Genomic DNA, 27,948 nt, shown 5'->3' on the forward strand with positions numbered 1-27,948 from the left:
AACCAGCTGTCCCAGTGAGGTGGCAGCCAGCAAGTTCAATTTGGGGGTATTAAACCCAGAGAGAAGCAACCCAAAACCTTCATTAAAAACCACTCCTGGTGTACAAACTTCCCCAGGTCCATCACTCACACAGCCCTGGCCAAGAAATCGCTTCTTTAGCTGAAATACACCTCAGTCCACTCCACAACCCCCCAGTGAATACTCACACATAAACCTGACCAGCCCCATATTCATTCCATGACTGTCCCCACACTGTGCAGGGACACTTGCTGCTTTATCTTCCCGGGCAGGAGCTGCCTTTGCCAGCTGGCAGGATGCTTCCTTCCTCCGGCCTCATCAGGGCATCACAGCTGCCAAATCAGTGGTTTTCCCAGCACCTGTATTTATAGAATATGCTTCCACCCTGCTAATGCAAACACACATGCCTCGTGTGGCACATTTTGTCCACTTTTCCCAACAGCACATTGCCAGGACTTTGATCTCAAATGCAAACTCAGCTCAGATCCCTTTTAGGATCTGTTGCTACTCAGAAAAATCAATGTCACCTAAAATCTATCTGCAGATCTGTCAAGTTCAGCTATTTTAACTGCATGCTGCTCTTCATCCACCTTTCCACACGTGTGAATTGACTACCAGCTGGCCACTATCTCTGTATTTATCACTGAGCAAACATCTCAGCTTTTCACCACAGCTGCAACTGTCTAGTTAAAAATAGCTCAGATTCCAGCTTTCAGTCTGCACCTCATCGAGTTTGTTTTGTATTCCAATGCAGCTCCTCCAGCTCAGAACTTACGTTGGTTCCTGAATTCCATTGTTTCAGTTTTACTTTGGCCAAGTATGTGCCTTCATCTGTGAACCCTTACAAAGGTTTTAAAATGAGGCAGGTTTTGGTGGTAGCAAACCTACAGCTCATGCCAAGGAGAAGGAAGAAAGGAGCTGATGGGATATTGCTGCACACACAGTGATTCCCTGAATAAACCCCACCCTTCTGCTGCTGGTAGAGATTTGTTTTTCTCTGAGCATTCTTTGCAATGGAATTCAACAAAGTACTCACATGATTCAACATAATTCACAAAATCAGGGAATGGTTTGGGTTGGAAGGGACCTTAAAGCCCATCCAGTTCCAACCCCCTGCCATGGGCAGGGACACCTTCCACTATCCCAGGTTGCTCCAACCCCCGTCCAGCCTGGCCTTGAACACTTCCAGGAATGGGGCAGCCACAGCTTCTCTGGACAGCCTGTGCCAGAGCCTCACCACCCTCACAGGGAAGAATTTCTTCCATACATCTAACCTGAATTTACCCTAAAATTCAATATAACTCAGGCAAGGCCAATTGCTCATTAACTGTTACATTATCTTGATCAACTGCAGTGAATACATGTGAAATAGGAATCTAACACTGTGAACAGGGATTTTCACATGAAAAGTGTGCTTATTCTGACAACAGCTACACTCAAAACTTGTTAATTATACCCTCAGCAGTAGCACAAACAATTATTCTATCACCTTCATTTTCACAGAGTATTTAATAAGAGTCACTGGCATGAGGTTATTTCATTAGAATGTGGTTACTCTACAGAAGACACTGGGGACCATTTATTAGTGTAACCAGGAATCATTATAAAAACAAAAGTCACCACTTCTGGTAAGTCAAAGCAATGCATTTGCCTTCAGATTCTGCTTACTTGTAGAATTTCATCATTTACCCTGGCTCTCAGTTAATTGTGTGAGCAATGACTGGGCAGCAGAGAGAGAAAATGGTCAACTGCCCTTGGAATGCACCTGGATTTCATAGCAATGAACCTGCACATCTCCAACTGCTTTACAAACCATACACATGGGAATCACTTCCTCCACACCACTCCTAAGGAGAGGCCTATTTTCCCATCTCTTCATACTGTGCATAAAATTATTTAGCAGACTGTAAACTGAGTTTGTTACATAAAAGCCTGAGCCTCCCCTTGAGAGATTTCCAAATCACTGAGAAGATCCATAGGCTTTATAATCAAAACCCAAGTCAATGAAACCAAAAACCCTTGGCTTAGAAGAATTTCATGTTACAATATTTAAATAGAGATTGCCAATTGGAAATTAAACTATGGGGAAAACTCAAAAAGACAAAACAAGCCCTGAAATAACACCAGAAGTGAACTGCCTGATTTCCAGGGAAGGTTTGTAGTCAAGTGGATAAAGCAAAAAGCAGGAAAGGATTTCAGTTGCTGTGATTTCATTTTCCCACAAAAATGCGCAAGTTATCAGTATTAAGGGATGACATCCTTTGTTTCCAAATCAGAGACAGGAAAACTTTACCATATTTTAGGCTGCAGAGACTATGAAATTAAATATTAAAAGTTACTCCTGCTATTCTGGGGAATGAGCAGTCAGACCCTGTGTGAACACACTGCTGAGAAACTTCAGTGACAAGGTGGGGATTGGTCACAGGTTGGACTCAATGACCTTGCAGGTCTTTTCCAATCTCAATTCTGTGATTCTCAGCAGTGAGGCCTCTCTGTGATAGCACTGGGGCCTTTGCAGAACTCAGATATTGAACATTCCCTGCCTCCATACCCGCAGGGATCAGGATGTTGCCAGAAAAGGAACTTGAGCAGGGCTCCTGTCTCCGTGGATTGCTCACTCTGCAGAGAAAATTGAAGCAGTCAGTGCTTTGTTCCACCATCACATTCTTCCAAAGACACCCTCCCCCCCGTAAAAGCAATGCTTGAGCAAATTTTCTTGCCACTGACTGAAGAGCTGAGTTGATTTTGCCAGTGTACACAGAGCAACATCTGCCTGTGCACAGCTGGCCCACTGAAGCAAAGCTGGGGGCTACTGCCTGCTGCTTAGTGATGAGAATTCCTCAAAAACCTAAGAAATTGCATTTAAGTCACTGACAGAAAATTCAGAAACACTTGGCATGAGCATCCTCCAACCCAAACCAGCACTGGGCAGGAGCTTAAAGCCACAAGCACTGTCTTGTAAAGCGACACTCCTAAATTGACAACTTAATGCATAGCAAGGCCTAAACAGTCCCTGAGCAAACTGATCCTGGTCCATGAGTCAGCAGAACTGTCAGATGGTGATTTACAGTGAGCAAACACTTTTTCAAGCCTTGGCTTGGAGAAGGCTGGCAGAGACTTCTTTTTTCTTTAAATGCACTGCCCTACTATTGCATGGCTGCCCTTCCACAGATTTCAGATCTGGGCTGTTATTAAGGCACACAGTGTGTGTCCACTGCATCTACCCCATCACTCTGCCGTTTAAAAACTGTGTTCTTCAATCCCATGAAAAGCAAATCAATTCAACCTGCTACAGTTTTGGAATAAAAAAATACCACATAGGTGAGAGCAATAAAACTAAGTCCATTTTAAACATTAAGAATAACGGAAACCCAAAAATGTGTCCTCAGAGTTACCCTTTACCTGCACTGTGTTCAGAGGATTTAATCTCAGCTTTCATGACTTACCAGAAATAAATTTCTGGAAGCATAGTCAAACACAGACTTTATATATTGTTATGTTTCATATATACCAGGAGTACTGAGAACTTTTGACCAGCAGATTTTGTGACAGAACCTTAAGAGAACACGGTCTCCCAAGTTCCATAAACAAGGTGACTGAGAAAGTTTCCCTTAGTGATACATATATTCAAATAAATCAACATTTAGTATCAAATTGTCTCTCTGACAAGCTCTACAAGAAGTCAGGAAATTATAGTTCCTGTGTCATGAAAACAGGTGATATCTGATGGCATCAATCAGAGCATCAGGATTCAGGAAGACTTTCAGTGATGTATTCAGAGCACTGATTCACCCCCTTCAATTTCTATGACTGCATAGACAGCTGTGAGTATATTCTTATCCCACAGGCTGTTTTTCATACTGACAGACTGAATCAGCTTATTTTACACAGAGGAAGAGAGGAAGAGATGCCAGTGTTTTTCCTCATCTATCCTTTCTGAGGCTATTACTTGTCCTAGATTTCCTGTAGGCAGGCACTGTGCATTTTGGGCTGGGGCTGAGCGAATAAACAGCAGCTGGAGAATCTGGACTGGCAGAAGAAACTGTCCAGCAACAATATGACAGCTCAGAGACTGTCTGGAAGATACACCTCAGCCTTTAAATCAGCACGAGATGGGTTATATCCACCTCCAACCAATGTGGAATGTGGCAGCTCATTTAGTGCAAGGAGCACCAGGGAGAGCTGGCAGTGACTGTGCTGGGGCAGCTTCTGCTGAAAGGAAAGAGCTGGGATTCCATACTGTGGAAATTCTGGAATTTCACCCAGCAGGCCAACCTCCACCTTCTGGAGTCTGCCTGTACCATTTATTTATAGCTTCAGGACACACTGGAACCCAAAAGGGATTTGTTACGTCATCTGTCCTAGAAAGTTACTTCCCAGCAATTCAGAATCAGCAAAGGCCATCATGTGATCACTACCAACAGTGACCATTTGGAGTTTTGAATGCTCCAGAGCTTTGGCATTTCACCTTACTGAGTTGAATGTTTTAGATTCTGCCTATATAAGAACATTTTATTTATTAAATATTCACAAAGTATTTTGCAACCTTCAGAACAAAAGAATTTTAGACTGAATATGCACATCCTCAGCTGTAAATCAGATACTGGATCCTGATAAAACACTTCTAAGTTTACAGCACTTTGAACTGAAATCAGCCAGGGAGTGCCTTGTTTGTGAAGGACATTGCTGATTCCACCACCATGGCATCCAAAGACTTAAACCCTCCATATTCCAGGACCAAATTTCAAGTCTATCATAATTGTTAAAAAACATCAGATAAGCCTCTGGTAAGCACCATTTGCACTGGAAAACAGTGACAGGAATTTGCTAACACATCGGAGAGGCTGAACTGTGACTGTTTCCTAACAATCCCGATGCAGAGAATGAAGGGATAACTCTTTCCAACCAAGTCACACTGGTCACTGCTGTCTGATGCTGCTTGGCTGGCACAAAGGGCAGCACTGATCCAGCCTCTCTTTCTCACCCAAAGCATCCCAGCTTTTCTGTTTACACACTCTCATTTTAAGGGAATGGAAGTACCTGCAGGAGCCACCAGGGAAACTTTTCATTCTCATTAAAAACTAGTTTCTAAAGGCATTAGCTCCTACTTGGGAGCCAATGGCAAGTGATGTAATCAGCCTCAGGCAGAACTAATCCCAACCCTGCAAGATCTGCATTTCCTGGAGCACCCACACAAAAGAATGATACTCACCATCTATTTAACATTTACACCACCATTCCTTCTGTGATGGAACAAGAGATTAGCGACAAAACTCTTGAATTCTTTCAGCACAGTTCCTGCTGAATATCCTTGAAGAGCAAACACATAAGGTTGTAACACTTCAGGGAACTTTTCAGAACTTTAAAATTTAGATATTTTAAATTAAAGACTGAAATTAGCAAGCTCTTTAAAATGCCAGTTGTCCTCCTTCTGTTTCTATCAGATCACAACCATGAGACAATTTAAAAAGAATCCTTGTCTGTCCACGCCTTGCTGGGCTCTGCCCAGGCCCCAGTCTGGTTATCTGCTTCTCCCAGCTGCACAGTGGTTTCTGATTGATATGCTAAAGAGAATTGGGATTGTTCAGCCTGGAAAAGAGAAGGGTCCAAGGTGACCTAATTGTGGCCTTCCAGTACCTAAGGGGAGCCGACAAGGAAATTGGAGACTATTCACAAGGGCCTGGAGCAGGGCAGGACAAGGGGGAATGGCTTCACACTGACAGAGAGTAGGGTTAGATTAGGTATTGGGAAGAAATTCTTTCCTGTGAGGGTGGTGAGGCCCTGGCACAGGTTGCCCAGAGAAGCTGTGGCTGCCCCATCCCTGGAAGTGTTCAAGGCCAGGTTGGACAGGGCTTGGAGCAACCTGGGATAGTGGAAGGTGTCCCTGCCCACGGCAGGGGGTTGGAACAAGATGATCTTTAAGGTTTCCTCCAACCCAAACCATTCTAGCACTACCTGTGCCTCAGGGGTTCTCTCCTCACTGAAGAGTCACCTGCCCAGTTACCTGGATTTCCCAGCTGTGTTTTGGGTTTCACCTCTCTGGATGAGCTGCAGAGAACACTGAGCACAAACAAGTGACCCAACTACAATTACCTGGCCAGGCTGACACACTTAAGGCTGTGCAAAGAATAGGAAGGGCAGTGCTGGAACTGCTGAAAGGCTTTTCCGAAGCTCCACGAGGTTTCTACTGAACACTCAACAAGCACCAAATTCACAAAATTAAACACTTAGCATGCAACACACGGACCCAAGCAGGAGAGAGGGTTCTCAGAGCGTGATTCAACAGAGAGCAGCTCTAGAGCCCTCCGGACACAGCCCTTCCCAGTGAGCAGCTCTGCCCATGGATTTGGTACTGACTGGGCGCAGCGTTCAGGGCTCTCAGCATCTCTCACCCTCCTTCCTCTCCCCAAGGAAACCTCACTGCACTTTTGTGACCAGAACAGGGCACCAGAACTTCCCCTAAAGCCCTTTTCACCTCACACAGCCACACACGCACCGTAACCTCTGTCAAAATCACGTCCCCAAGCCCCACGAGCTTCAGCCACAAAGGAACAAGTGTCTACAGGAAGATCAAAATAAAAAGGTTAAGGAGAAACATTGAGTTAAAAGTTTTATTCATTCAACATCTCACATTACAAATATTTAAAAATTATATGCATACTGGTATAAATAGTCATTTGCAAACTATTTAATAACATTAATTTTCACTAGCACTTCAACAAATGAACTCTTTAAAAAAAGTAACTTGTGTTATATAACTTAGAGTAGAACATACAAAAATATGAACTTAAACGTGAAAATGACTTTAATAAAAAATGAATTACCCTTATTTAAAATGCTATAATAAATACTACAACCTCCCCATACACAGTAAAAACTATATGGAAATTCAGCCAAGTAGTACAATTAACTGACATACTTAAATAACTTTTCCTTCTGATAATATGAGCAATACATTGGGGGAAAAACATATTAGGGATTAGTAAAAACTAGACACCCACTTGCTAAAAGTTTCACTTCCAAAAAATATAACAAAAAATCTGATGAAAATTATAAAAACTAATTATACTTTAAAATTTAAAAATATAAAAAATAAAACAGTTGAATACAATATTGTCCCAATTCTTACAATGCTATCACAGTAGCTTTAAAATAAGATAATAAAATAAAGCAAATGACCAAAACCTTTTATTCCATTTTTTTTAAAAATAATCTCAAATTTACATTAGTAGAAAGATTGATTTCTGATTCTTTTCTTTAGAAACACCAGCAAGAAAGAGGATTTACTAGAACAGTAGAAAATGACATTTTTAAATGTCTGCAATTAAAAACAAAGAATTACACTGCAAAGATCTTCCAGAAGTCTGAAATAGGTATTGCACATAACTTGAAGTTAACTTGCCACAATTCATCACATTCAAGTTTTAAATCACCTTTGAACAGAAGGTTTTAACTCTTCAAAAACACAAGGGGTGAATTATCAAGTCTTTCCAACAGCATCCTTATAAAACGCTAAATTCAGTCACTGCAAGGTTGAAATTTGCATTCTGCAGAGGTCTGTGTATGGAGAAGTAGAGACTATACCAAAAAGCACGGGGCAGTGGGGTTCCTTTACATATAAAATAATCAGAAACACTTTATTTTACATTGCAAAAATAACCATGTAATTACTCTGTAACTACACTGGAAGTGCCTGGGCGGTGCCAGGCCAGGGGGATCCGACTCCACGCTCCCCAACCCCGCTGCTCATCGAAGGGACACCCCACGACTGGTACCTAATTACACGTTAATCACGTCTGGAGCTACATGGTAACCCCAAAACTACAAACCCCATGGAATCAGAAGGACATGTCATCACTATTGAAGCACAGAGTAATGTATATAATTGTTTATGCCCTGTAAATCGAAGTGTAACCAAAGGATCTGTAAACACGCTTGTCACACAATCACAAGTGAATATTAGTAGAATAACAATTTCTTACATTAGTCATGCATACTAACATTACATGCCTGCCACCCAGCAGGCTCTCTTTTATTCTTTAAATATAATTTAAAAGAGCAGACACATTTCTGCATCAAACACCTAACATCGATTCTTTATTAATAATAAAAATGGCTAAACATTCACCAAAAACGTCTGCATTTGTGTATAATTTTTAAAAACTCAGTAAGAAGCGGTAGACAATTTTGATGGTTCTTGACTTTTAAATTTCTACACTATATTTATGCATTTAAATTTCATGGGTCTAAAGACAAGTGTCATTTGTCACTTTCATGCTTTTCTTCTTTAATTCTCAACTTTACATATACTATTTCTTAAATTATATGTACACCAAATACCTGGTGCTGGGCTAAGATGTTTAAGCAACATGCTTTCTTTTCTCTGCAGATTCTAAAATAGCATTGCCAGTGCACAACATCCATAATTCAAAATGTATGCAGAGCACTGAAATGTATAAAAAGCAGAATATAAGAAAATAAAATTTATTAAAATTATTTATATTAAAAAATGAAGTATATGAAGATCTCTCAGTAATAAAAGTACAAAAAGCTACTCTTTGCAATATGAAAAATTGAGGTATTGCATAAAGAGATATCCCGTCAGTGAAAAGTGTGCCTAAAAATGCTCACTGTTGGAAAAACAAGATATACAAAAGTAGTGCATAACAAATATACATTATGTGCATGACAAAATAAGTTAGCTACAAAAACACTGTACCGAAATTCAGCAGGTCATGTACAAAGGGAAAAAATTATTATTCAAAGCTAGTTCTCAAACAGTGTTATTTCTTGTAATGGAAACCCACCTCACCTGTTTGCTGGGTAGGATCGGCACAATAGCACACCCCAAGCCACCTACAAGCATTAAAAAAATTAAAGGAACATTCCAACTATAATTATGTACTTCAGAGAAAAAAAAGTCCCTGACAATCTACACAAGAGCACTCTGCATTTGCATTACTGTTGTCAATATTTTCAGGGATTTCAGTAAAAGCAGCTCCCTTGCTATACTTGACTAGTAGACAGCAAATGTCTCCATTTTGACCTTTGGAACTTGGTAAGGTATAAGTTCATTAAAGCCTGTATTGAAAATAAAAACTGCTTCTCATACAGATAATCGGGGCTGGGGGAAGGGGATGAGGGGGGCCCACGAGGGCTTTTAACGGAGCAGATGTTTTCCAAGCAGTGCTGAGGCAAGTCTTTGGTTTGGGAGACTCTGGGATAGTCCCAGGCCACTCAGAAGATTGCCAATAAATCAGTTTATTTGCACACTGCTACATCATCATTTGAGAAGTTGGCCAGGGAATTAGTTCAAAGGTAATAAAAATAATTTTCAGAACTACTCCTTCATTTGACTATTTCAAACTAACCCCCTGCACAGCTCACATGGACTGGGTTAATGCTTCTCAAGGTACAACTCAGTTACAATAAAGCCGGCATTAACTTTGCAAGGTTGGCACTTCAAACACCTGCGTGTCTTTATCTCCCCATAGTTAGTTCTGAACAGGTGGAATCTTAGTTGGGATCCTTCTACAGGAAGAGTAAGAAAGGCGTGTGCACACGTGCACCATTCCATGCACAAATTCAGAAAATAGTGCAAAACAAGATTTAAAACTCCTTCAGTTCATGCCGTCTGTTACCGATAAATTTGAGGGGATTTTAAATTAACTTTACATGGGAAACCAATAAACAGCCAATTTGAGTTTGTGTGCCACAATGGAATATCAAAACTTCAGTAAAAATCAGTGATATCCTTGAGGTATCTTTAGGTTTTCTACTTTTTCACGTCAAAATGGAGAGCAAAAGCTGGCCCCTGATGAATGTTAGTATATTAGGATATAGAGTTATATATAGCCATCAAAAATAAAATCTATATATTTATCCTTCAGGAGAGGAAATGCCAGTTCACTAGTTGTCATTACTCTAGCTTTGGTAGAATATCTAGGGTTGTAACCAGACAATTGAGTTCTCTCAAAGAAAAAAAAAGTGCACTCCCCCCTCAGTAGTAACTTTACTCAACTTTTACATTCAGGAATTCTTAAAATGTAATCATTTTGATGAAAATATAGTAAGCTCTGCCTATCTCGTTAGTAATTTGGATGCGGGTGGTAGCCAGAGGCACGGTCAGATACACACCGAGCTAAAATTTCAGCCTCAAAACCCTTAAGAGATTTAAAAAAAAAAAATAAAATCATTATTATAGTGCTGCTTCAACTTTGCTCATGCATTTTTGTTGCTTTAAACATGCTCTTTCCTGTTGGTAGGTAAATGCTAACTTCATCTGTTGCTGGAAAAATCCAAAGTCCAAACAAAAAAGAGAGGCAAAAACAGGCTTCCCTGGGGGAAAAGTGTCAGAACAGACTGATAGTGTTATTGTTACATGGTTATTTAATAAAAGTATTATTATGTTCTTTATTAACAATAATTTAATTAAAAAACCAAAATACTCTATTGTTTCAATTCTCTTTTCTTAATATTTTTCTCTCCTCTAAGAAAACGTTGCAGGAAATTAAGTGTTCTCTCGGTAGTAAAGACAAGAGAATGCAACTCACTTGCAACATGTTATCGATACGAAAAGGAGTTCCCAATACAGTTTTCAATGACAAGGTTCTATAAAATACCCATATTATAGGTAATTCTTTCATTATACTATTGTTAAATTACAGACTACTACAAAAGGACATGCTGTGTGAGTAAGAGACAGGGCGGGGAGGGCTGGGGGCAGTCGGGAGAACAGAAGAGTGCACTTAATTGGAGGCCTGCAAATGAGCACTGCAGTGATCCTTTAGTTCCAGCGGAATGAAATATGTCTCGGGCGATCTCCTCCCTCCTTCACCAGGGGCTTGTGGAACTCCCTGCCAGCGCGTGAATGGATAGCAGCCCAGCAATATTCACAGTAATACTGCAGACAGGTAACGTTAGCACAGAAAAACGGAGCGAACTTCCCACCGCAACGGGCCCCCTGACATTCATCACAAAGCTGATCATCCAAGACATATGGCTTAACTTCCACCTGCGTTCAGAAAACGAGAAGAAAGTTCACAGTGCTTAATTACAATGTAGATAATGACAATTCCACAGCACCTACTCTCTGTGTTGTAGCAGGATGGCCATCAGAGTTCTGTAGCAGGGAGTTTGCACTCAAGAATTTCTGCCCTGATTACACGTGATCATGGCTGTTGAACACCCAAAACTCCAGTCACTTGAGAACAGTTCTGCTCCCAATCCCTATCCTTAAAAAAACCCCAGAAACCAATGCTGACCATCAGCATCACACATGCTGTCACCGATTTATAGAAAGGCCCAATCAACCTATTGCTGATACACAGACTGCCATCAAACCCCTGGAAAATCCTGAGGGGTTATTTTTAAACACAGTGATGCCCAATTAAGATCCTCCCCATTCAGGCAGGAATGGAAACTATACAACACTGTAACTGCAGATTAAATATGCATGTGGTCTGCAAATTGCAATGTCGGAATTCCCAACATTAAAAAAAGTCATTTATTATCTAAATAAATAGCTCATGTCTGTATTTTTTTGTCATGACTTAGTCCTCTCAGCAAAGGAAATCCACCTGATCTTGTTGGGATACAATGAGAAGCTTAACAGGGAACTGATTCCCGCCTACGCTGTTGGCATTAAGGGCCAGGTGATGGGCTGTAATTCAGTGCAACAGAAACAAATATAGGTACAACCTCCTGCTCTAGAAGTGTTTGTGATCCTTCTCTGAAGCCCATTTAATTAGATGTATTCACAAACATTTTCAAACATCCAGACTTCAACTGGTATCTCTACTGTTATCTCTGCATCTGCCCCTGGGCTGCTCCTCTCTGCACCTCATAAGCCTCTGAAATACCTCAGTCAAATAAGGACATTCACAAGTTCTTGTGTTTTAAAACTTACCCGATTTTAACACAGTCCAGACTGAAGTAGCTTGATGTCATTTGTGCTTACAGGAAATATAAGCTACTTAGAGACAGCACAGCAGCCTTTTTAATGACCTCAGTTTTTCTCCTCTTCCAGTGCTCAATTTGCATTTCCCAAAACCCCTTTGTGCCAGCTCAGAAGAATGAATTTGTAGAAGAGCAGAAGCAGACAAATATTCTCCATCCCCTAGTCTGCTATGTAGTGCGAGGTTGGGAATGTATTGAGGAGTGTTGGCTCCTCCAAGTGCTAAAAGGACGAAGATGCTACACAGGCCTCCTTCACTTGGTGATTCTGCTCTGTTACCTCTGCTCAGCCACCTTCAGAGGCCAAACCACAGCACAGGTGTCCTCAGCACATTTATTCAGAGTGTGATAGGAACTGTAACTGCTCCCTGAGCTGGTTACAGAGAGATTTCCCAGCCCCAGAGAAAAAACTTCATCAGGTCCACTTAGGGTGGCAGCACTTGGCAGCAGTGCAGGCCACTGAACACTTCATTTGCATTATCTCTGTGAGGGCACACCCTTTAGCAGCACCTCCTTGCCTAATTTTACAGGAAATCCCTTATTGTTACTAATTTTGTTTTTATTTTTACAGAAGAATATTATTAGAAAATTCTTAATAAATAGTACCTTATTAATAAAAAGCTGCATTGCCACTGTTGTACTTTTACCTTCTTCATGCACCCAATCCCTCCTACAATGAATCCTCTGAGCACTTATCTCCACACATTTATTCTGAACTACACAAAAAAATGAGGAAATAAGGAGAGTGGGAGGAGAGAAGGAAGGGGAAATGGATTGCAAAATCTTTGCTAGAGTCCACAAGTACTTACTTAAATTTGTAGTCCCACCAGCTTCAATGGACCTATTCACCCAAGTGTCTGCTTATGCAAGCACAAGTTGCACAAGGGCGGCCCAAATTATTTGTTCAAAGCTGTTCAGAACTTATTTCGGAGCCAAGATTAGAACAAAGACATTCCAATTCACAGGCCCACAGTCAAATTGTTGTTACAATTCTTCTACCCAAGCTTTATAGCCAAAGCAGGAGTGAAATGATAATGAGCTAATCAGCCAAGTTTGGAGGGTTTCCGCTGTATTAACTATAAAATTAAGATCAGTAGTGACAGTCATGTAGGAAAAATCCAGGGACAAAGGATGAATTAGACAGAACAGGAGATGTGAGCATCTGAGTTTCTCAAAATTGTGGTTTGAAGATCCCTGTAACTGGCAGGTACATTTTATAGAGATGAAGAGGGCAGAAGCAAACTGCAGATCCATTTGGCATATTTCTCTAATTTAAAAAAATAAGGAATAAAACACAGCCTTTACACAAGCTGTAGGGGATGACTGTGAGGCTGCAATGCACACAAACAAGTTTAAAAGGCATTGCCATGATGGTCTTGGACACACAGCACACACTGTGTAACCCTGGGGTGGTTCTGCCCTTCTCCCAAAAGATGCAGAGCAGGAGTAAGAACTGCTCCATCTTTGGCAGATACCTCACTCCCTGCATTACACAAACACTACAAATACTTGCAGTGGGAGCATATGATGAGTGCAATATTCTTATAAAAGGGCAAGGCAGCTGACTCGCTTCCCACTGCGCTCAGCAATTCGAGAAAGTCTGTTTCACAGTTGCCTCCCACGTTCCAGAACCAGCAGCTCTGTACCACTCCTTCATCTTTATTCCGTGTTGTATCTAAGTGGCACAATCCAGCCCTAAATATGCAATTAATCCGATCTAACATTTACAGCCTCCGCAGTGACACGTGTTTACAAGGAAGAGCGTTTCCAGAGGAAGCGCGGAACGAGGAGCGCAGCCCTTACCCGTTTATCAATCTCTCCGTGCTGCAGCTGAACAAAGCGAGCGCTGATAGCAGCAATGTAACTCTGTTGATTAGAAAATGCCACCCGCCCAGCTCCTTTGGGGTACTTCAGCTCGGGGTCTGTGTCGATTCCAGCATAGCACACCCCTCCGTACAGCCGGTCCATGATCATCGCCAGCTCCACTGAACCACAAAGGAAAAACAAACGGCGCTGTAGAATTGGCAGGTTTTTTTCCAAAAGCATCAAATCGATCGGTCCGGTTGTGTTCACATCCCCCACTTAATATTCCCTTGCTGAAATACTCGTTTCCCCCACTGCTCCCCAAACGAGGCTGCACATCCAACATGCCCAGTGGAACACGCAGTGTGTACCTGCTCGTAAAGGCCGAGGAACACCACCAACAAAAATGGTTTTTCTTGGGTCAAGAGGCTGTGAACCATCCATAACAAAATCACTATCACTAAGGTTCCAAGGCCGGATCTGAACCTATGGACAAAAAGCCTTTTTTTTTAACCATTCACAATTCAAAGTATCTCAGTAATATAAACTAAAACAGTGTCCTACAAAGAAGAAAACTTCTTAAACAGCCGTACTTTGTAAACTCAGTTTCTACTTGTTCAGCAATCATTTCTCAAAATGAAGTGGTAATAAGCTCTCTTAAGACAGACCATTTGACCGTACTAAATTTCAACACTTCCTTGTTAGCCAAATTTCTGGGAAAAAAAGCTCACCCTCTACTTACACATTTACTTAATCATGACTGAACTGCTCTGTACAACTCCCCCCTGGTGCTCACAGATCTACCCTGCTCATATTGTCCCAGCCAAATGTGAGCACTAGACCAGCCTTATCTCAATGCAACAGGCTTCAGAGTTGCCTGTTTATTTACTATGCTGCTTTATATTTGTCTACAGCTGGCCAAATTTGAAGCACAGGAATACAGCAGAATTCCCTCCAAACTCTTAACAAGCTTGCATCAGCCTCCAAGCCATTTGTACTAATAATTTATACTTCGATGACACGCTGTGCTTTTTAGGATTTGTCTCTGTCAAAACATGTTACCTACAACACTCAAAGCCATTATGAATTCTACATTTTCATCAATAACAAGCATAAAATACCCGTCTGGAAATACATCTTTTTCTAACAAAAATATGCATTGTAACTAGACTAAAAAATTTCATGTCTAGTTCAATAATAAGTAAGTTGGTCTCTTTTCTTTGAAAACTTAATTTGACATCTTAAAAATTTTAAACACTAACATTCTGAAGACAGAAAAGATGCATTTGAAGAGGCCAGTTTTTGGTTATCACCCAGGAATTGTGCAGGCCCTGACAATTCCACCTACCGGTTTGTCTTTGATAGTGGGGCTGGAAACACAGAGATAGAGCTTTCCATCTTCTTCAATACATGCATCAATCAGTGCCTGCACAGAGCTTTCATCTTGGAACAGCAAAAATGCATATCCTACCAAAGGGAAAACAGGCACATAACTGGTTTTGCCTATTTGCCTATAGGATAATAATTTAACCCAGAATTATGCTTGACACCATGTCATCACACTGTCACACAGCAAGGGACGAGCTTCAAGGTGCTCTCACACATTTGCAGCCCTCTGGTTGATCATATAAGAGACAAAATCTTTCCCAGTTTCTGTGGAAGCCATTTAGTCCCTTTAAAGAACTATTTAGGGTTAGGTTAAAAATGAAGAACAACAGGGGGAGAAAAAGTAAAATGGAATAAAATAAAAACAGGAAGCTAAGGAAAAGTTCTTTTAGTGAATAATAATTGCAAAGCCACACTCTAAACTTCACCAGTTTATAACAATCCCAAGGACTAATTGTTTGGATTTTTTTCCCCTAAACATTTTGTCATTGTAAAAGCAGTCTTGTCTAAAATGGAGTCTTATAAAGAAAAATTATTCTGAAATGCTCATATGCTGTTGGTTTTCAGTTATTTACCTTTAGGAGGAAAATAAGATTTGCTCTCTGCCTTGTGTGGCCAGTCTACAATCAAAGGTCCAAAGCGACGAAAGCTAGCAGTGATCTCATCTGTAACAGGAGAGAGGAAAAGGCATGAATTTAAATCAAAATAAATTGAATTTAAGACATCTGAAGAACACTGATTTCAGGTAGCTTCATCCTATAAACAAACATTCTGTGACCCTCAAGGTTCAGCTGCTCAAAGCAATGATCAGTAGCTGATGAGGAATCTTTATAACAAGAGAGCACCCAGCAATGTTGTGTGTCAGGATTACACACTAATGAAGACAGAAACCAAGAAGAACACTACTTGCACTACATATCTATTCTTAAAATTAATCTCAGTTCAGAGCAGCACTTAACCCAAATTTAATGTCAAAGCACATACATGAAATGCATTCTAGAAACAGGATCAGAAAAACCTTAAAAATTCAACTGTGGTGCAGATTTTAAACTGGATACTCCTTATTCTAATTCACACTCGTGCAGTTAACAGGATGAGCCCTGACAGAAGCAACTCGGAAATTCAAGTCACTCTCGTCCTACAGGAAGATCCTGTTCTTCAATATTTGGGGTCCAGAGACCAAAATATTGACATACTCCTCTGCTTTTAAACCCACAAAGGTAACAAAGTTAAGAAACTAGCAAAACCCAAACAACAACAACAAAGAAAGAGAGACAACAAGGTCATTTTTCCTCTTGTAAACACCATGTTATATTTGACCTTTTAATAATAAAGTAGTTCTAATGTTTGACGTGAAATTCAGGTTGCCATGTCACAGCAGTGCACACTGCCACACATTATGAGCTCTCTGACATAATTAAACAATTCTGTGATTAAAAAAAAGCAACTTCTCAGATTTATTCCTGCATTTCTTTTAACCACTATCCCAGCACACTCAGACATACAGAACACAGAGCTCTGGTGAAACAAAGCTTTACGACATGTGTGCATGACTTTTTCTATGTTTTTTTTTATAACAACTGCAATGTTCTGCCACCTGTGTCTGTCTGATGGACCCACCACAAATTCCTGGTGCCTCATGGGATGCCACTGGCACAGATTCACTCCTGTCTGGGTTCTCACCACGCACATGTTTGAAGCTACCACAGGACACAAGCACTGCTGGAAACAACCTCAACAGCTACACATGAGTAACCAAACAGAGAGTTAGGACTTACTGTCCTATATAAATTTTGTAGAACCCTGAGCAATACTTTTCTTACTACTGACTTTGGGGGCCTGTAAAATGATTGCAATAGATTTCTGAGTTTCAACAGGTGATATTTGCTTATTTTTGCACTTTTATACTTTTCATACTGCTGAAGTCAGGTAAATGTGTGGTAACGTGACGCTACAGTCTAAACTGACCTGAATTCTCTCACATTTGGCACAGACTGCAAGTGGTAAATGCAAAGATCCATTTCTGTATCAAAGAGTTTGGAAAACAATCATTCCTTAGCTAACAGACAAAAGGTTTCGCACCCCAGCTTTGCCATTAAGGCAGAAGCAGCTTTTCTGGGTGAGATTTTCTGGGTGTACCTTCATCAATATCTGGTGGCAGTCCCCCCACAAAGACTTTCCGGGAATATCGCTCCACGCGCTCTCCGTTCTGGTGGGAGAAGCAGTGAGGTGATCCCAAACCACTGTGCAGAGTCTGATCCCCACGTCCATCATCCAGGAAGCCGTCTTCCATTGGAAACAGTGAAGACTGACCTGAAGAGGGGGTTAAAAAAAAAAAAACAGGAAAAAAAAACCATACTAACAGAACAAAGCACACACTGTTTAAATAATTGGAAAAAATGCACCAGTTGCTGCATCAGCAGAACTGTGAGCAATCCGCCCTCTCAACGAGCAGTTATGTTCTCAATTTCATATGACCCTTTTGGTTTTCAATAGCATTCAGCAGCTCAAATGCATTATTTCCTACCTCCTTCATAACTGCGCTGCTGCTAAGACAGACTTGAAACAAACTGGTATTTCTAACAGATGCTCAAGTTGACCATTTGCTATATTTCATGTTTCCAATTAGATTTCTTTTAACAAGTGTAAAAAGAGAAGGGAATATAAGCAAGTCAAGCCATATATCACATTTTCCAGTGAACAGCTTCTTACAGTGAGTCAATACGATTTCATGGTGCAAATGGGAAAACAAGAATTCTACCAGCTAAATACATCACACATTTAAATTAACTGATATCAAAGCATATCATAAACCACCCACTTGTAAATAACAGGAAAACAGGAAGACCCACTGTCATTTACTGCAAAGACTGAAAACTGTCCCCCCTACAAGTTTACTTTGATGTTATGACAGAGTTCCGTTAATGGAATCGTTCTAAGAGAAAATGTTGTAAGCTCCCCCTCACAGTCCAGCTTCCCCCTATGATAATCCTTTATCACAGATTTCCTAATAATATTTGTTACTTTCAAATAATATCCTTTTATTATAAATGCAATTGCATAACATCATAAATAGAGCACCTGCTGTTCTCTTCCATGAATTCCCTGTTTAGTTACAGTATTCAAGAGCTACACAACAAACTGAGTAGACTTCTACTCATTTAAGGAGCATTTTAGGAATAAATATATATAGGGAAAGTAAGTAATGAGGTGTGCTACAAGCTTTAGGATACATTTCCTTTTGCCTATGATGGGATATACTATGTCTGCTTTTTCAGGATTCATCACAATCTACCACAGAAATGTACTGGTGAGGTTAATTTATCCTGCTCTTGCTTCCTTCCTTTGAAAGAAATTGATTTTAAAAAAGAACACATCTTGAGAACAGAAAATTTCACCAATATCCAGACGTTTGCCATGCAAAAAATCAAACAGCTAACAATGTGAAAGAAAAAAAATATAATAAAATCCACTGTCCATAGAATTTACATGAATAAAAAATGGAAGGCTTGATCAGGTTGCTTTATTTGCAATTTCAATAATATTTTATACACCTTTAATTAAAATAAAAGTCACGTATAATCAGGCCTATTTCTGTAGCTGGGCAAACCTGCTTCCTGCTCTGAGAAAAATACTGTAATATTGACTTAAACATTGCTTTTCCCTAATGAACTGCTGCACATGTCATTTGTTTCATGTCTTAAGATCTCAGTCCTGCAGGTATCGGTGGGAGGGAGCAACTCCCCAGACCCAACCAGCCTTTTCAGGTTCATCAGCTGCTGTTGGGTAACTCAACAGTCACGTTTGCAGGATCTGGTTATTGAACCCAGCAGGACAGACATTCACTATAGACTATGTTCCATCAGCACCCAAAATAAACTTCTCCAGCATTGGCATTCATAACATACACACAAACAGCAACACAGCCCCCCGGGGTAACAAATCATACAGGTGATGTCCACTGTGAGAACTGTGACCATTTCAGCCTCAAGTACTCCCTAATTCAGTTAAAATGTTGATTTATGGCATGCAGACTATGTAAACTTATGTGAAACTGCTCCTTTATCATCTTAAATTTTGGACTTTGCCCTCTAGTAACAACTTAAGGTTATTTCTCCCATGAGACATTGTCAACATTAGAAAATTAAATAGGAATATTGTTACCTCGCCTTCTCCCATATGTCCTTGCTGCATGTTAAATGAGAAAGAAAACAGCCTTTCAATCATTGTTATAAGGACCAAAAGACCTTGTTTTATCGCCTTTATACTGACTCAGTGATTCTCAAGCCTTTTCATATCCAGGTCATTTAAAATGGTGTTCACAAGCTGACCCCCCCACCCTCCACGACTTCCTCACACCATCTCTGTTACTTACTGATAAAACACATTGACAGGAGACTGACAAAGTGGATATGGATAATGAAAGAAACTTTTTGAAAACAATTTTAGTCCTCAATTTGCACATTAATTTTTATTTATTTATTTATTTTAGTCTGTGTCTAGGTGTGTGCCTATAAGCAGATGGATCTTTTCTCATGCACCAAGTTCTCTGCCTTGCCAGGCTGCAGAATACTCTAACACTGATCTTCATCTGAGCTGGAGGAAAAGCCCCAACAGAAAGAAAGGGAAAGACTATTGGGTTACTTTCTGTTTTGAAATTAGGTTGATATAAAAGCTTTGCACAACCCACAAAATCCTTGGTTAAGTTATTACTGGCAAATAACCAGCTGAAATACTGACAAGTCAAAGGAGAAAATGTCTGGGCCACTAAAATTGCCTTCCAGACCCTCTGCAGTCTGTGTACAACAGTATAGATTATCTCATATTAACTCAGTACACTTTACTGGAATAATTCAAGTTACCCACCGGTTCCTACTTTTCATGTTTCAGAACAAATCAATTCTACCACTAAAAACCACAACATTTTCTGTGCTGGCTTCCAAGACCCATTGTCAGAGCATGGCCAAACTTTCTAATCAAACTTGCACATTCTTTCTCTTTTAATCTCATTAAAATCTGTTTCTGAAAGTAGGCCAACTGTTTTCAAAACTTGGATTCTCCTGGTAAGTACTATGAGAAACTCTGAGCACATCATGTGTTTTATTTTGCTTCCCCATTCAAAACCAAGGCCGACAATTTAAGCATTCAAATATTTGTAAACCACAACAATACAGGAGTCGTTTCCTCTTTCAAAATAAAAAGTGTATCAGTCCAATTTACTTCATGATTATTTAACATCTGTAAGATCATTTCACTCCTCTGATCTTTTGCAGGTAGAGGCACTTACAACACCAAGAACACAAAATGATGAAGCCTCGGTTTTTGGACTGGAGCATATTCTTGAGGCACAGGTTTTAGGGGAGAATCTTAAAGGCTGAGAGCCTTTACAAGTATAATTTTTTCCATGGTAATTTTGAATTATACAAATCCAGGATGCTGATATAGTCCTCAAAGCAGAAATTTAAGGTTCTTTCACAGAAAGTAATCACAATCTTACTGCATCCCTGACAAAACTCAGCAGCCTTTGCACGTTTTAGAGAACATCAAGCACTTTCAAAACCAGCTCTGCCTATAAAGCCATAAAAATCCTGCTTGTGGTTTCTAAATTACTAACAAAACCACACAGCCTCCTTCACTCGGTACACCCACTCCTGGCAGCAGAGCACGGAGCACAGACCCGATTCCCACTGCGGATCTGTGACCACGTTCAGGTCAGAGGACTCCTCACACCTTCATCACCTGTGGCACTCAAGGCAAGAGGATTTTTCTGCTCTACCAGAATCAAAAACAACAACAAAAGGTTCAGCCACCAACTAGGACATATTTCCAGTGCCAAATACTACTGAAGAGGTTTTGAGAACCAAATACTAAGATTTTTTTTTTCTTCTACCTAATTTGCTTCTTATTTTCTGCATTTGCTTCATCTAACCCGCAAAATACCAACATCTGACAGTTCAAAACATTTCTCAGGAGCCACAGTTTATAAACTACCCCAGTACAGCACAGATACAAACTTTCTCTGCTCACTGAATGCAGAGTTCATCACACGCCATTAATTTCACACAATGTGAAACTTTGTGAAATACAAACAGCATTGAAGTGAAGGAATGTTCTTTTGGCAAGCCAGGAAAGCAGCTGAGTTACCCTTTCTGTCCCTGGCTTTCATAATTTCATATTAAGAAAAATCTTTGCTACAGGAATACCCAGCTCAGCTCCTACACAAATGAAGCCTTAAAATGCTACCAACCACGGAAAAAGATTTAATTCAGGACACCACAACACTTGAACGTCCCCTAAAAGAGACAACTACAAAGTTGGTTTGGATTCCTCAGATCTGTTTTTCCCTTTCCCATTTCTTCAGTGTTTCAAATAATTGCATAAAGGGCCTAGGAGAGATTTACTTATCTCACAAGATGTTTCAGCAACAATTATGTTACAAAACCTAAAAAACACAAAGTATTTGTGTAACTAATTGATCTGCTCATTAATAACAATTACTTTGTCCCCTCAGCCCTCCCTGCAACACTCCTTTCTATGTCAGAAACAAAGCCATGCAGAAAGTCAATGATCTTTTGCAAAAATCTGCTGCTTTTACTGTCTGTCATTTTAAGGAACATCATGAATAAGAAACCCACTCAAATTTTTGTGTCTTCTCCTCATTTGAGCCCATTTCCCTCTCTCCCTTGTTTTTTAAAAAAACATATATTTTGTGTCTAACATACCTCCAATTAAATATGCTGAGCTTTCTTCCCTCTACAGGAAGCACTGAAAAGACTGTCAGGATGTTGTGTATAATCCCACATCCCAATGACATTCTGCTGAAAAAGCATGAAAAATATCTGCAGGAATCTTAAATCACATCCTGAACCCCAAACTTCCTACAAGCTTGGCCTGCACAAAGTGTGTTCAGGTTGAGCACCTGGTTCTTGCTGCCTTCCCACCTGCAGAGTGATTTCAGGTGTATTTTATATCTATACCACCATCAGCTGATAGTTGTGCTGGTTTAAGAGTTAACCAGCAGGGGAAATGAACTCAACTCAAAGGAGAGGTTATAAGTCAGGATAACAATTTACTAAAATAATACAGTAAGTACAATCATACAAACAAACAATTGGTCTTAACCCACAAAACCCAAATGTATAACCCAGTACCCTGGGGCATGAACAACGTGGTGTTCCTTGGGCCCCGCTTGAGTCCAAAGTAAAGGGAGAGGGGAAGAACCTGCTGGGGGGAGAGCTGTTGCAGTCTGGTCAAAAGTGGTGATTGCAGTGAGATGCTGGGGAAAGAGCTGTTGCAGTCTGGTCAAAAGTGGTGATTGCAGTCCAGTGGTGGTCTAAGTCTGGTTGAGAGCGATGAGCTGCAGCCTTCCTCTGGATCAAATGTTCTGAGACTCCAAGATTATATATCCTCCAGTTCAGGCAGGAATGTTCAGTACTTCCCTCAGGGCAGGGAGTTCCACAAAGGGTGTGAGGACAAGAGCATCCTCCTATCTCACAGGCCTCTTAACACCTAGTTTGTAGCCTGAAGAGTCAGGCTCTGTGGGCAGAGGGTGCGAATAGTCTGTTGACAACAGTTTCTGGGAAATGGCATGGAAGGCTATAGAATACACAGTTTTGGGTTACAGCCATACCATGATGAACTGATCTCAGCTGTCCTAACTAGGACAATGGTTAAATATTATTTAAATAGAGAAAAGTGTAAGAATCCAGATTTTTTTTTTAAAGGGTTATAATAAGGTTTTGTTTATACTGAAACCTTTCTGTATTATTAATGGTAGCTGGTCATAGGTGGCCAGTTGCTTATACTGAAAAGCAAATATGACCAACACCAAACATAGCTTCAAGCTTTCACTCAAACTGTTCATACTCTGAGAGGCATTTTCTGCCCCTAAGCAGAAGCAGGGAAGGTGACTAACTGTTGCTGGGCTGTTTTCTATTTCACTTAGGACTTAACTTTTACAGAAACAGAAGTATCAAAGTTCCACAGGATTATTTCTCAAAGTGAGCTAGATATCTGTTGAATCTATTAGAGAAAACATTTACACTTGCCTTAGTTTTACTTTTAAGTTATAGAAAAATAACTGAAATATAATTTGGCTTAGCCATTACAACACCAAAGCCTTATTTTTACTTTTTTTTTTCACTGAACTATGTTTTGCAATTATAGCAAGATTTACAATGCTGTGCACAAGGCCATTAAAATATGAACTATTATATTTTACTACCTTTTTCCCCACTACTCCCTGAGGGCAGGTAGGGTTGACTGTAACTCAAGAGAGAGATTTTATCATCATTTCATGTTTCACAATGCCTTTCAGATGTCATGCATGGATCACATGTTTCTACCACAGGTAAGAGCACATTTCACAAGAGGTTCTATAAGGTCACCTCCAGCCCAATTTCACATCTCTATAAACATCTCCTTAACCAAACCAAGAGCAGAAAAATTCTAAAGAACATCTATTTTTAACATACCTTTGGTTAAATTATCTCTATATGAGGGTGCAATTTAGACACCCAAACAGATATTTTGCAGAGAGGTATAAATAGTTTCTTAAATTAGAACATAAAAATCTTATCTGCCTGTATTATACACAAAAGTATTTCTTTCTATTTAATAGAGCCTTACAACTTAAGTCTTAGATGACATTTTCAACATGAAAGCAGATGACTGACTGTAGTAACAGGACAAGGGAGAATGGCCTCAAACTGACAGAGAGTAGGCTCAGAGTGGATATTGGGAAGAAATTCTTCCCTGTGAGGGTGGTGAGGCCCTGGCACAGGTTGCCCAGAGAAACTGTGGCTGCCCCATCCCTGGAACATACACACAAACCTCCCCAAGGCCAGGTTGGCAGGGGCTTGGAGCAACCTGGTTTGATGGAAGGTGTCCATGTCCATGGGATGATCTTTACGGTCCCTTCTAACTCAAACCATTGTGGGATTCAAAGACAGGCAAAAAAGGTACTCTTTTTAATGCATTCTTTGATTTTAGTTCTAAAATAGTATGGACAAAAGAATTAGGCTCCAGTTCTATGACTGTTAACATGAGCCATGTGCCTGTGTGCAAAAACATTGCCCCGTTCAAGCCCTTAATCTCATTCCAGTCAAATTCTCCCAAGCACATGATATTTTGACTGTGGAGCAACAGCCAATGCATGGTAGAGAGTGGCACCGACCCAGGATACCTGATCCAGCAAAAATTCCATCAATACAGAATAAACTGAACAAAATTTTTAACAAATCTACACTGACATTGAACTTATTCCATGTCAGACCTTTGCACCTTACACTCACAGCCATCTTTGACACTGTCAAATGAGATTCCTGTTTTAAAAACTGTTTTCCAAAGTAAGCCACTAAAAGGGAATATAAGAGATTCCCTTTTTTACTTCAAAGAATGAAAAACATTCCAATAGTACTTTCTTAATCTTAAAACAACCTTAAGAAAATTAAGCACCTCTATATATACATCTGAAGAATGTGTATTTGTCACACTTTAAGCAATGTCAAAGCCAGTATTAAATCAGCGAAGCAGCCTCAATCTGGCTGCAGAGTAAAATCAAGGATTTGCACCTTTGGAAGTACTGATTCTGCAAAATTAAGCAGCAGAGATGCCAAAACCTGTATTTCTCTTCCTAATATATTTTTAAAGAAATACAATGTAAAAAGAAATTTTTTAAAGCATGTTATAAGAATTTTAGCTCTAGTTTATGTCCAAAATGTCCAAACGAATGCTGAAAAACAAGAGTACTATTGTAGATTGCAAATATTATGCTTTATTTCAAGTAAAGCCAGATGCCTGAAGGCAAGTATTTACCATTCCTTCTGTCGAGAACAGTAACAAAATGAAGTTTGTGTTATTCCACAGCATTCAAGTACAGGTCTGACTAGAATCTTTAATTTTAAATTACAGGTCACTGTCACAAAACAACTGACAAACAAAAAGCAAACAGGTTTCTTTTCTTCAAAAACCCTGAAGAAAATCTACCTACACAATCATTTGGTAAGTAACACTGTTTTACCTGTGATTATGTTGAATTAATTGGGTTCACATGGTAAAAAGGTAGAATCTGAGTGAATGGCACAAAGCAGATTCTCAGCATAATAACTGCTAACAGTGAGTGTTGACAACTTTATACATCAAATAACTGGGGGATGGAGGAGGAGAAAAGCTGGGAAATACTCAAAGGGAAAACTACAGTTCCCAAGCCTTGTGCAATGAGCTTCAAATTCTTGGGACTTAATTCTGCCTAAAGCAAAACTGCCTCACTGAAGAGATGGTGCAGTTATAGTCAGAAAAGAATCATCTTTGGGGGAAAAAAAACCACACTAAAGGCTCTCATTCTTTACAGGCTGCCCAGAGAGGGTGTGGAGTCTCCCCCTCTGGATTAATTTCAAACCCACCTGGACTCATTCCTGTGTCACCTGCTCCTGGTGACCCTCCCTTGGCAGGGTGTTGGACTGGATGATCTCCAGAGGTCCCTTCCAACCCTGACAATTCCAATGGGATTCCCTGATTCTCATGCACTGCCCATCCCAGCTGCAGTGGCAGGCAGGGACAAGAAGGCACAACCTGCTTCCAACTCGGCCACTCCAGCCCAGCCCAGCTGCAAATCCTCCTTTGTCAGGAGCTCAAGTGAACTTGATTGGGCAACTGAGACAAAAAATCCTAGACATGATTCCAGCATGTAATTACAGAACCACAGAATCACTGAGGTTGGAAAAGACTTTCAAGATCTTCGAGTCCAACCTGTGACCCATCACCACCTTCTCAACTAGACCAGAGCACTGAGTGCCAAGTCCAGTCACTCCTTGAGTACCTCCAGGGATGGGGACTCCACAATTCAAGCCTAAGTCTGAAGGGGAAATGGGGGAAAAAAAAGGTTAACTATGAAATTCAGTCTGTGTGAGGGCTTTAAAACCCACCACCGCTATTATTGCTTTGCTGCTGATGCTCTCAGGTCTGTCAGACTAACACAGGGCCATGTGGGCTGAACCTCAAGACGTGATTTTCCTACATTTCAACAACCACTTAACTACTCCTGAAAGGTGACAAACCAAATACAGTCTCCTTCATCTCAAAAATACAAAAGCTTCAAAGCCAACTTTGAAGTTTTCTTTGCTATCAAAATACAAATAAATCCTCTCCTAAACCAACCTGCTATAAATCCTAAACAATTCCTAAACATAATTACAGCTTTGTCTACAAGGTATTAGTATTTTTTCCCTAATTCCAGTTATGTTACAGTGCAATACTGCAAATCAATTTAAGTGAAACCCTTAAATATCATATCTATTTGAACATTCTCTTCTCCAGGAACCCCCACAGGGTCTGAGATAAGAAACCAAAAGCAGAAGAACAAATCATGAAGCACAACCCTCAGCTGGAGACTGGATGTTTGTTGGAATTATACTGCATTTCAGGAAAGCAGGCACCCTACTGCTGGTGGCACTGAGCTTTATTTTATGTTCATGTATGACTGCTGGAGAATAGACAAGAAGTTATAAAATCATCCAATCCTTTGCCTCAATACATCTTACAATTTATGATATAGAATAACTGGCAGCATTTATCTTTTGAACACTTAAAGTGTTACTACATTCACTTTAAAATTTAAAAATGAAGGCAGAATTTGCAACTGGGAGAAGGAAAAGCATTACACAAATCAGCTTCTCAGCCACAAAACTACTTCAAAGGTGGTAACTTCAGTAAATTCCAAAACACATATTAATGATGGACTTTCTGACAGAAGGAAAGGGAAGGATGGGATGACACATGCTAAAAAATGTATTTTTTAAGTGACAAAACAATTTCTCACACCTATTATAGAATTTATTGAACAACTTATGAAAGCATATGGAAAAGGTGCAAAAACTTCCCACATCTCCCATTCATAGTCATAGTTCATATCACTGTGTTCCCAGACTCTTCATACGTAGCATTTCACCCCAAGAGCTGCTGGTATCTGCCTACACCATCCCACCAATTCCCACACCAGGAATTCTGCCTGTGCTTTACTGAATCACCTGCATGTGACTTGCAAGAGCTGGATTTACACCACAAGATTTAAACCTGGGGTTCCTGAAGTACAATAATAGGTTCAACGCAATTTATTTTTGTCTGTGGAAGGAATGATCACAAGACAGCCTGGAATGCAACATGAGGGCTTTGTTCCTTTTTTAACCATCCTCTTACTTCACTCCCAAAAAATAAAGGAACAGTAACACAAGCAAGTCAGCATCAACCTATGAGGAAAGGCTGAGAGAATCGAGATTGTTCAGCCTGGAGACAAGAAGGCTTTGGGATGGCCTAATTGTGGCCTTCCAGGACCTGAAGGGAATTTATAGCAAAGACGCAGAGGTGTCCCTGCCCACGGCAGGGGTTTGGAACTGGATGGTCTTTAAAGTCCCTTCCAACCCAAACCATTGTGGGATTCTACAATCAAGCACTCTCCAGTCTCTGCAGCACAACATTTCCCCATTTTTAATTTTTACAGTGAATAGCATAGGTAAGACACTAATTTTTCCAGTTACATAGGTGAAAAAAAATGTACTATACACTTCCCCACACCCAATCCAAATGGGAAGATAAACAGAAAACCATACTTTAAAAGAATCACCACTTCATTTCTTCTGCTTCCATTAAAAAAAATGGTGGACAGGACCAGGCACCAGCAGTATTTATATAAGTATCCCCACATTCCATACACAAAATTTATCCTTTCCTCATATCACCCATCTGACTGCTGAGCTGGGATTCTTGCTAATGGGATTTCTAAGTAAAGCT

At 40.2% G+C, this 27,948-nt stretch overlaps 1 protein-coding gene across 2 annotated transcripts in view; it reads right to left on the bottom strand.

The window, feature by feature from the left end:
- Positions 1-6,615: 6,615 nt before the first annotated feature.
- CPEB4 (cytoplasmic polyadenylation element binding protein 4) overlaps positions 6,616-27,948 on the bottom strand; it is a 40,827-nt gene continuing 19,494 nt past the window's right edge. The window contains exons 3-9 of one of the 2 annotated variants that reach the window (XM_027718479.2): positions 19,327-19,350; positions 17,302-17,475; positions 15,738-15,827; positions 15,125-15,243; positions 14,148-14,262; positions 13,777-13,958; positions 6,616-11,032 (exon numbers count right to left, since the gene is read on the bottom strand). In XM_027718479.2, coding sequence (XP_027574280.1) covers positions 10,805-11,032; positions 13,777-13,958; positions 14,148-14,262; positions 15,125-15,243; positions 15,738-15,827; positions 17,302-17,475; positions 19,327-19,350 — 932 coding nt within the window. In that variant the 3' untranslated portion in view covers positions 6,616-10,804. The remainder of the gene's footprint in view (positions 11,033-13,776; positions 13,959-14,147; positions 14,263-15,124; positions 15,244-15,737; positions 15,828-17,301; positions 17,476-19,326; positions 19,351-27,948) is intronic. The other variant, XM_027718480.2, reaches the window with a different exon arrangement.

This window comes from Pipra filicauda, unplaced genomic scaffold (genome assembly GCF_003945595.2).
Source record: "Pipra filicauda isolate LSUMZ 115617 unplaced genomic scaffold, ASM394559v2 scaffold3_size10097308_pilon, whole genome shotgun sequence".
NCBI classification, from domain to species: domain Eukaryota; kingdom Metazoa; phylum Chordata; class Aves; order Passeriformes; family Pipridae; genus Pipra; species Pipra filicauda.